Consider the following 10,497-nt stretch of genomic DNA (forward strand, 5'->3'; position numbering starts at 1 on the left):
GGCATTTGACCGGATGTCATCATATACCTAGCACATGGATATATATGCATTTGACCGGATGTCATCATATACCTAGCACATGGATATATATGCATTTGACCGGATGTCATCATATACCTAGCACATGGATATGTGAACAAAGAAAATGGAGAAAAAAAACCGTAAACAACTAGAAGAAGATGCGACATTCGAAGAAACTTCATGGGACTTACGTATTAAAGTACCTTTAGACAAGTTAGTTCCCTTAGGGGAATTGTGAGGCCTCCTTACAGACCGATCCGGAAGTATTCGCATTCATCCCGGTCATCTCTTTTCCCTTCACTCTCTCATATTGCTTTCTCATCATCCCCTGCATGCACTCTCAAGTGCTGCCACCGCATTTTCTATAGAACTAATTCAACCTCTAGTATCTCTGCACATAAAATCTTATCACTCTGTTTTTCCTTCAATTACACACACATACACACACACACACATGCATACATACACATATACACATACACATATACACATACACATACACATACACACACTTTATACTTCTTATTCACTTAACAACACTTTTCCGTTAATCCTGGCATTCTCTCTAAACATCCTATAAATTTCCTTCATTTCCCAGCTCTTTTGAACTTTCTCAATTCCTCGTTCATCTCTCAACCCTCCCCATTATCAGTGTATCTTTTCGATATACAGCTGTCCTTATTGCGGCAAACTAGATGTTGGTGAGTAAATTGCTAAAATTGATTCCGCCGTTACTCTGGTTGTTACTTTGCAGTTTGGTGGGTGGTTTGTTCTTTGCTTGGGACAAGTTTTGAACCGGTCAAAACCACTGGAATTTATTTAATGCCTTGAATTTGATTGACTTAGTTTGATGAGAAGACAGAGTTAGGTAGAGCGGTTTTCAGGACAGTTGAAGCAATGGATACAGACTTATATGACGAATTTGGTAATTATATAGGACCTGAATTGGATTCGGATGATGAGGAAGAAGAGGATACTCTTACTTCAAGTGTTCAGAAATTGGATGACGATGGAAAGGAGGAAGAGGAGGTATCTTTCTTCTCCTTTCAAATTTTTATTGCATATAATATTTCTGTTGTTTCTCCTATCGAAAGAAAAAAAGCTAGAGGAACTGTTCCCACTCTTCAGCAGTACTTTCGGCACTTTTCTTTTCTCTCAAATATCACCGGTAATTATTTGCTTGGTTTGTTTAATAAAAGTTAGGTTAAAAAATAATTGCTTTTAATCCAAGTCCAAATTCGGGAATCAATTCTCCAGGATGATGAGGCAGTGAATGAAGATGCGGATCAAATACCGTCTAATCAAATTGTATTGCATGAAGATAAGAAATATTATGCGACAGCGATGGAAGTATGTTTCATACCGCATTGGCTGTAAGCTGAATGTTGTGTAAATCACTTAAATTTCAATTGCTTAGAAATAATTTAATCTCAAAATCAGGCACCTCTTCTTTCTGACAGTTAACTGATGTGATTTAAATAAGAATTCTGTTTGGTTTTTATTTTTGAATTTTCAGTCAGAAAGATATTTCAGATTTATGGCGAGGACGTTGAAACAATCGTCCAAGAAGAAGATGCTCAACCCTTAACGGAGCCAATCATAAAGTCTGTAAAACAACGGAAATTTCAAGTCAGTTAGTTAGGCTTTCTTGTTGAACGATTTGCTTAATCTAGGAGGGTTTTATTTGTTGCATTTATTTGTTTATGGATTATTATCATTTATCAGGCACTTGAACATGCCTTACCAGAAACAGCATACAATAAGGAGTATCTCGCTGATCTGATGGACTGTCCGCATGTTATGCGGAACATTGCAATCGTTGGCCACCTTCATCATGGAAAAGTAGGCTTCAAAATTTTCACTTTTCATTTCATTGATATTTGATGGAACAAATACATCCAGAATTTGTCTGTGTGAAGATTCAAAACGATTATTGCTGGTGTCGAAAAGAGTGGAAAAACTTTTCCTATCAAAGGGAATCAAATTGAATTTGCCCAGATAGTATGAAGATAAAGGTAAGTATATCATTATCCTTTTCTTTTTAGACTACTTTCATCGACTGTTTAATGGAACAAACACATCCAGACTTTGTCCGTGGTGAAGATTCAGACACTCGTTATACTGATACTTTATTCATTGAGCAGCAACGCGGATGCAGTATTAAAGCTACACCAATTACTGTTGTCATGCAGGATTCACGTCAAAAAAGCTTCTTGTTGAATATAATCGATACACCGGGTAATTTGCATCTTTCTAATGATTAAGGGCTGTTTCTCGTTGCGAAATAAAAGACTTCTTTTTTTCTGATGTATAAATGAGGTCTGATTTTCAGGACATGTCAATTTCTCTGATGAAGTGACGGCAGCATACCGCTTAAGTGATGGCGCGGTAATTGTCGTGGATGCACATGAAGGAGTGAGTTCCACCATTTTTGTCAAAACAAGTAGGGTATTTAAGTTTCATCATCTTTATCAGAGCAAGAGTAATTTTTGATTTCTTCCATCTTAAACTGTGTAAATTTTTAGGTCATGTTGCAAACTGAAAGAGTGATTCGGCACGCTGTGCAAGAACGCTTACCGGTTACTGTTTGCATAAACAAAATTGATCGGTTGATATTAGAGCTGAAATTACCCCCCACAGATGCTTATTATAAACTTCGCTTTGTTCTAGATCAGATTAACAGTTTGCTTCAGTAAGCTTATATATAATTTGAAATCCTTTTCTTTTATATCACTCGTTTGTCTTTGCATACGAGGACATTTTTGCTTCATAATTCATCATTTTATAGTTACCGCTCATTTTACTGTTATTGCTTATGTCCCTTTCTCTTACTCTTAAAATGCACCATACAATTTACTATTACTGGTAGTTTCTGGCCAAATTGTATTTCGCATAATATTGATTGTCTATCTTTTCTTGTTCAACATAATATAGGCATTGTGGCAAATTGACATAGATAGTTGTTAGGTTTCGCTGGAAAGCTAGCCCATTATTTAGCCCTTCGAAGTTCTATGAGTATCTGTAAGTTTTTTTTCTTCCCAACTTTTTTTTCTTTTTTTTTTGAAATTTGGTTTCCAGAACGTTCAGCGACGAAAATGAAGCGATGAAAGTATCACCTTTACTCAGCAATGTGGTTTTCGCTAGTTCTAGGTACAACATATGCTTTTCGTTGCGAAGTTTCGCTGAACTCTACGCCAGTAGCTATGGTATGCTTCCTTACAGGAATTTCAGATATTCTATTTTCATTTTTCTCTTTAAATTTCTGATTCTTTTCCCCGTCTTCTACTTCTTAATTTTACAGGGACATTTATTGGAGAAGAATTTGCAAAACATTTATGGGGCGATCAATATTTCGACAAAAAGACTCGGAAGTTTATGAAAAAACCGCCTCATCAAGGGGCTTCACGATCTTTTGTAGAATTTGTTCTCGAACCGCTTTATAAAATATTTTCTCAGGTTAGCACTATTCTTGTTATCATCTCTCTGATTGATTTCTTTCTATATGCAGCCATGTATGACCAAATTCTACAAAACTTTGTTAAGGTTGTTGGCGATGTGGATACATGCTTGCCATCAATAATGGCTGAACTGAACATTAAATTGACCAAGGAAGAGCAGCGAATGAATGTACGACCACTAATCGCCCTGATTTGTCGTCGTTTTTTTGGCGACTTTAACTGTATATATTTGCACAATATCATGCACTTATTGACTTTACTTCATAAAAATAAACTTGGGATAGTTTGGATTTTCTTAAAAATTTTTGAATTAGGTGCTAAATGAGCGGTAATGGTTATTAGAAATATTAATCACGAAGCATTTCAGCCTTTGTCGATCTCGTTACACAAAATATCAAATCACCGTCAGATAACGCAGGCACGAAAGTGGAGCATACTTATTTGGGACCGATGGACAGCAAGTTGGCACAGGCACTCATGAAATGTGATGCGGATGTAAGAACTAATTAAAGCGAACTTTTTCGATTAAAGAGGTCGAATGGACATTCAGTTTTGCAAAAAAATAGCTGAGAATTCAATAGGAGATAAAATTGCTTTAGGGCCCTCTCATGGTTCATACAACAAAGAACTACGCAACAACTGATGCTACATCATTTCATGTTTTTGGTCGAGTTATTAGTGGAACATTACATGCTGGACAAGACGTATGCTTTGCTTCTATTTTTCAATTAAACTTCTAATTTTTCATCAAAATTAATTTTGAATATAATAAATATTGATCGTAAGAGCCGGAGTTTCACTGTTGGAAGAATATGAGGAATATGAATGCCACCATGTTTTGCAGGTTCGAATTCTTGGTGAGAATTATAGCATTCAAGATGAAGAGGATTGTAGGATTATGACTGTGGGTCGCCTGTGGATTAGCGTTGCAAGGTTTCTCCTCATTTTGTTGATTTTATGGTGTTTTGATTCTTCAGTGAAATTTTGGGCCATTTTAATTTACTTTTTGTGCACTTTTCCTCTTGCAGGTATTCAATGGAAGTGTCTCGTGTTCCAGCCGGAAACTGGGTACTGATTGAAGGGATTGATCAGCCAGTCGTGAAAACATCGACCATAATGCAAGTTGAATATGACGAAGATGTAAGCTAAAATTCTGAAACATTTCTGCGGATTTTGGAAACAGTTACTTAAATGTCTACATAAATTAGTTTTAGATTGATCTTTAAATTTTTTAAAGGTTTACATATTCCGTCCTTTGAAATTTAACACAAAGTCGGTTGTCAAGCTCGCGGTGGAACCAATTAATCCTTCGGAGCTTCCGAAAATGCTCGATGGTTTGCGTAAAGTATGTTTTTCAATAATGAGTTTTTTACAATGTTTTTCTCTTTCATTATTAAGATTGTTTTGAAACGTCTCCCTTCTATGTTGTGGAATATGCCAGTTTTGTTGAGCACACCCACCATATTTAAGTTTAAAATTTTTTCAGGTCAACAAATCATATCCACTACTGACAACTCGCGTTGAAGAGTCTGGAGAACACGTTATGCTCGGTACTGGAGAACTTTATATGGACTGCGTGATGCATGATATGCGGAAGGTTCATATTACCAGTCTTTTTTTTATCAAAAACAGGGATTTTCGAATTTTTGATCAAAATCATTTTGAAAAACTTTCTTGCAAATTGGTTTTATTAGTTACTCTACTAAGCATGTTCAAAGTAGTGCATAATATTCCTTTATTGTACATGTTACTATTTGTGGTCGTAAATTTAGTCAAATTTAGGTATTTTCGGAAATCGATATCAAAGTAGCTGATCCTGTTGTTTCTTTCTGTGAAACCGTTGTTGAAACATCGTCCTTGAAATGCTTCGCCGAAACACCTAATAAAAAGTTCGTACAAATTATAAACTTTTGTAAGTTATTCCTACCATTATGGTTTTGATTTTCATATTGCAAAAAAAGTTTGAAATTTCAAAAGTTTTCCATTTTTGCAGAAATAAATTAACGATGATAGCCGAACCACTGGAAAAAGGTCTTGCGGAAGACATCGAAAACGAAGTAGTCCAAATTGGATGGAATAGAAAACGTCTCGGTGAATTTTTCCAGACAAAGTATGATTGGGATTTGCTAGCAGCTCGAAGCATTTGGGCGTTTGGTCCAGATGCAACTGGACCAAACGTACTTCTTGATGATACTCTACCATCTGAAGTTGATAAACAATTATTGGGAACAGTTCGTGAATCACTTGTACAAGGTTTTCAGTGGGCTACACGTGAGGGGCCACTTTGCGAAGAGCGTTAGTTTGTTTTTTTTCTTTTTCATGAAATTTTGATAAATTTTCGTCAAAAATGTTGTTTAAAATGATGGAAACATGCGGTTTTGTCAGATTTCAGCTATACGTAATGTTAAATTCAAAATGTTGGATGCAGTGATTGCAAGTGAGCCGTTATACCGTGGTGGTGGTCAGATTATTCCAACAGCTCGTCGATGCGCATACTCCGCTTTCCTGGTATTGATTTTGCGCTTCATGTCACGTCTGTACTTTTGCTTATTCCGAATCGAACACCCTTTGCATAATATAAAAAACAAAGACTTTTGAGTTTAGTGTTTTATCTCTGGATAAATCTGATTTAAGAAAGATCGAAGTTATTTAAAATAACGGTTTACGAGTTATTTATGTGTCAGAGTATGGTGAAGTAGTTTATAAGCATTTGAGTAAACGATTGGATTGGTCTCATCAAAAATTTTATTAAGATGGCTACTCCTCGTTTAATGGAACCATATTATTTTGTGGAAGTAACAGCACCGGCAGACTGTGTTAGTTCGGTGTATACAGTATTAGCAAAACGACGTGGTCACGTGACTACTGATGCACCTATTCCTGGATCACCGCTTTATACAATCAAAGCTTACATACCTGTCATCGATTCATTTGGTTTCGAAACTGATTTGAGAACTCATACTCAAGGACAGGCATTTTGTTTAGCTGTTTTCAGTCATTGGCAGGTACGAATCCAGTTTGTTTTATTTTATTTGCTGGGAGTTGTAGCTATGGATTTACTATTTAGAAGCTTCGCCTATTTATTCGTTTTGCGCTTCTTAGTTAAGGTAGTGACTATCAGGATAACTTCTTTTTTCAGATTTCAGAAGTATTATCTAGGACTTACTGAAGGTTCCAATTTTTCGTGATTTTGCAGATAGTACCAGGAGATCCGTTAGATAAAAGTATCGTGATAAGGCCTCTAGAACTCCAACCTGCACCCCATCTGGCTCGTGAGTTCATGATAAAAACCAGGCGTCGAAAAGGTCTCAGCGAGGATGTTTCAGTAAACAAATTCTTTGATGATCCTATGCTTTTAGAATTGGCAAAACAGCAGGATGTTTTCAGTTATACCAATTTTTAATATTGTTTGTATGTTTGATCTCGTTTTTGTTTTTTTTTTTTTTTAAATTCCAACCATTCCTGAAAATTCCTATTGAATTTGCGGAAAAAAAGTTTTTTCGTTGTTGGGGAAAAATTTTCCATTGCTGTTTTTGTTGAAGTTGTTGTGTAAGCAGCATAAACCTTATAAAATCACAGGGTTTTAATGTTTGCAGAAGTTGCACAACTGTAAGGCATATTCTTCACGAAACACTGTTTCTTCATTGATCATCGGATCAATTAATAGGCTATGTTTCGATCGTCCAAATGGTTATTTGTTATACATTTTTGGTTTGTCTTCACGTGGAAAAGAGTTATATCGCATCTTGCTGAAATTGGTTAGAGATGCTGTTTTGAGCGCTTAAAAATACAGAGGACGATGCGATGGAAATGTGGCGATTTCTGAATATTTGTAAATTAATATTTGAAAAACTCAATGAGTGTCTCTTTTTTGATTTGGTGGTCTTGGTGTTGATTAAATTTAAATTATTTAATAGGCGAATATTAGTGATTTCGAACTAAGGTTAAATTTCCCTCCGACTAATATCATAAAGCTTCGAAGTTTCACCTTCTTTAGTCCCGGGATCCCCTTATCTATCGTTGTCCTTGTAGACCAGTCACATTTGGCTTCATCCTCTTCGCACAGTCGTTCATGCTTTACGCTTGATTCCGGTCGTCGACGAGATGACACTCGTCGCATGATATATGCTAAAATTTTAATTCAAAACTGATTGAAATAGGCTTGTCAAGTTAAAAGGGCTAATTAATAGGATACACAAATCAAATCTGCTATAGATTTCAAAAAAATTTTTTGTTATTTATCACGGCGTTTTAGGTTTTAGGAAAAAATTTTCTACGGGCAGATTTTTGTGCAGTTCTTGCTATAAACGTGGGTTTTGCTGAAAACGACTTTTTGATTAAATTGCAAATAAACTAACATAGTCGACGAACAATATCTTCCATGCTTTGCTGAGGCTCCTTTTCCTTGGCCCATTGTTGAAGTTCTCCTTTAGCGAATATGAGAAATGTGATCATGGCAGTGAGATCAATTACAGCTGCTATCAGAAATGATATCCTCCAACCTGCTTCGGTACCCTAATTAATTTTTGCGATTTATGCTTGGAAAGTTAGGCGTCCTTTTTTGTAAACAATTTAGAATTTGTTTATGCTTAATATTCAAACTATCTGACAAAATGAATTAATCGGTTTCATTATTCTTAATCCTACTGATAACATGCTGTGCTCACATTCTTCTAGACAGCTGAACTGTGAAATTTAGTCACTTTTTGCTGTCCTCTTACTGATGATGTGGAATTGATTCATGCGACGTACCTATTTCAAAGGACAAGTCAAGTCAGATCGTAAAATCGGAGTTGGTTTTTACGTCGAGCTAAGGATATAATCGTATTTCAATTAAGATAACATTGACAGACATGTTGCAGACTAGGATAATTTTACTATTTTCGTAAAATGATCATGTGCGGAAAATACCTGCGCAGCGACGAGGTGTTCCAGAATGAAACCACTAGCACCGGCCAGAGCGCTAATACCATTTGAGAAACCCATCAGAATGGGAGCGTACCGTGGTGCTATGTCAAAGTGATTTACGTTGAACCCTGTAATTAGGAATGTTTTAAAATTTAATAATAGGAAGAAGCAGCCAAATTTAAACTCTAATGGTGTTGCTGTTCCCATATAGAAATCTCAATTTTTCTTTGGTACCTGCGATACCAAAGCCACTGCATCCTGCAGCAAATATTAATGTGGTAACTGCAGCAGATGGTTCATTAATAAGAGATAAGCAGCAGAGGAATAGCGCTTCACCACCGAAACCTGTAAATGAAGCCTTTTTAAAAAAAATTATGCCCGCAGTGATGCAGTGTATTCTGCCAATGGCACCTTGCGAGATATACCGGGTGATCATCTGTAATGACTTTTTTCTAAGGTGTCGACGAGTTTCCATGCACGACAATTCATGATAAAATTTTTCGGGTAAAGTCGTAATTCAAATTAAAATTTTCACTTCTTTATATCTAGGAAATGCTCGAATAAACTCTAATGTTTAAAATTGTTGGGTGTAGATTTTAAAATCAAAAACTGACCCAACGTGTTGAATAATTTGCGGACAGTTTGAGTTGACATTTTACCAGTGGAACGAAGATAGTCGGCCATTTGACCTGAAGCCAACACAACTATTGACATAAAAGCATGCGGCAACGATGAGATCAAGCCACCCTAAAATTGGAAAGTAATCAATGATATTTTGACTGGAATTTTCTAAAAATTTCGTGAAGTGCTATGGTTGTTCAGCGGAAGAAAAGAAGGAGATTTACGCTTTGTATTTCAAGGTGCAGCAAATCTTTCATGTATGTTAATTGATTGCCGAGCAGTAGGAAGAAAGTCCAGGAACGACAGAAATTACTGATAACAATTGCCCATACCGGTGGCGATAACAGAATCTCCTTCCACGGGATCGTTGTTAGCTAAAACTTCCAATTTTCATTGGTATGGAACGTAGATTACATATAAATGGAAATATTATTTACGGAGAAAAATGTAATGTTTGTAGAATTGATAAAAAAAACTTTTAGGCTATGATATTTTTCAGGAAAACTCAGTTTCTCATGATACCGTTGCTGGTGAAGATGTGACTTGTCCAACTTGTTCAATAATAAATCGTTTCTCGTCATCCGAAATCGATTTACTGTTTTCTGGTGTTGGTGCACTAACAGCGAACCAGATTAGGAACCATAATATCCCCGCAACTCCTATAAATTCAAATATAGTCAGTAACAATCACTTTACCTTTTACTTAAGGTTTAATCAAATTGATTTGAAACAAATTTTGAGTAAGCTTACCGAAAAAATAGAAAGGCGCATACCAATCGATATACGAAACAAGATAAGCAGAAATCGGTAGACCAATCATTACTCCCAGATATCCACCTGTAAATGTGGTTGTAGCAAGTTTGGAGCGCTCCATTGGTGGTGCCCAATGCCGCCAAACACCATGCATTGCTGGATAACTTACTCCCTTGAAATACAAGTATTTTTTTTCTTGGGTAAAATGAAATTCTCTTCTTTTATCACCCTGAATATGGTTCAGGCTTATACTTATTATTAGTACAACATTTAGTGTCGCCAAATAAACAGCCTGTCCCTCTATTTATTCATTCCCAGTTTCGATCTGCATAAATCGATAAGATTCACGAATTTCAGATTCTTAACTTTCGCCACTAGAATTTTTGACCTTTAAACCCGAGAGGAATAACACTGAATCTAAATCACTTATTATAATATTTTATGAGTTCTACAAGTAAACATCCGTTAATATAAGCACATAATATAACAATCTCATCAAATTGTTTAAAATAACATTAAAATTTACCAATGAAAGGCCTTGACATATTTGTATGACAAGGACAATGAAATCAGTGTGAGGATGTGCACTCAATGCTAATGCTAGGAATAAATTTAATACAGCAGCAATAAGTATTGAAAATCCAAATAATCTGCAATATTGCTCATCAAACAAACGCACAACACAATAGAGAGAAAGGGAGAGAGAGAGAGAGGAGGAGAGAGAGGAGGAGAGATA

At 36.0% G+C, this 10,497-nt stretch overlaps 2 protein-coding genes across 2 annotated transcripts in view; one reads left to right on the forward strand and one right to left on the reverse strand.

Moving 5' to 3' along the window:
* The first annotated feature begins 899 nt into the window (after positions 1-899).
* LOAG_09394 (U5 small nuclear ribonucleoprotein component) lies at positions 900-6,926 on the forward strand. The gene is made up of 21 exons (XM_003144921.2): positions 900-1,050; positions 1,279-1,371; positions 1,555-1,650; positions 1,747-1,863; positions 2,067-2,259; positions 2,354-2,436; positions 2,547-2,713; positions 3,100-3,227; positions 3,323-3,477; positions 3,565-3,700; positions 3,847-3,974; positions 4,079-4,183; positions 4,324-4,412; positions 4,508-4,619; positions 4,717-4,824; positions 4,966-5,076; positions 5,262-5,368; positions 5,473-5,774; positions 5,872-5,987; positions 6,233-6,484; positions 6,676-6,926. The coding sequence occupies exons 1-21, from the start codon at positions 919-921 to the stop codon at positions 6,880-6,882; spliced, it is 2,937 nt and encodes a 978-aa protein (XP_003144969.2). The 5' UTR covers positions 900-918; the 3' UTR covers positions 6,883-6,926.
* Positions 6,927-7,389: 463 nt separating this feature from the next.
* The window catches only part of LOAG_09395 (major facilitator superfamily transporter), a gene marked incomplete at both ends in the record, with an annotated part of 4,391 nt that continues 1,283 nt past the window's right edge, over positions 7,390-10,497 (reverse strand). Inside the window, 9 exons of the mRNA XM_020447921.1 lie at positions 7,390-7,607; positions 7,838-7,994; positions 8,391-8,515; positions 8,622-8,732; positions 9,002-9,134; positions 9,233-9,382; positions 9,531-9,667; positions 9,759-9,933; positions 10,288-10,411. Coding sequence (XP_020301894.1) covers positions 7,390-7,607; positions 7,838-7,994; positions 8,391-8,515; positions 8,622-8,732; positions 9,002-9,134; positions 9,233-9,382; positions 9,531-9,667; positions 9,759-9,933; positions 10,288-10,411 — 1,330 coding nt within the window. The remainder of the gene's footprint in view (positions 7,608-7,837; positions 7,995-8,390; positions 8,516-8,621; positions 8,733-9,001; positions 9,135-9,232; positions 9,383-9,530; positions 9,668-9,758; positions 9,934-10,287; positions 10,412-10,497) is intronic.

Source organism: Loa loa (assembly GCF_000183805.2).
Source record: "Loa loa unplaced genomic scaffold supercont3.95, whole genome shotgun sequence".
In the NCBI taxonomy this organism is placed as follows: Eukaryota; Metazoa; Nematoda; class Chromadorea; order Rhabditida; family Onchocercidae; genus Loa; species Loa loa.

What these genes read in the sequence shown, in the direction of transcription:
- LOAG_09394 (XM_003144921.2), top strand. Translation starts at nt 919, where the DNA reads ATGGATACAGACTTATATGACGAATTTGGTAATTATATAGGACCTGAA. An exon ending in ATTATGCGACAGCGATGGAA is followed by an intron (nt 1,372 to 1,554) that starts GTATGTTTCATA and finishes AAGATATTTCAG; the next exon opens with ATTTATGGCGAGGACGTTGA. An exon ending in ACTCTACGCCAGTAGCTATG is followed by an intron (nt 3,228 to 3,322) that starts GTATGCTTCCTT and finishes TTAATTTTACAG; the next exon opens with GGACATTTATTGGAGAAGAA.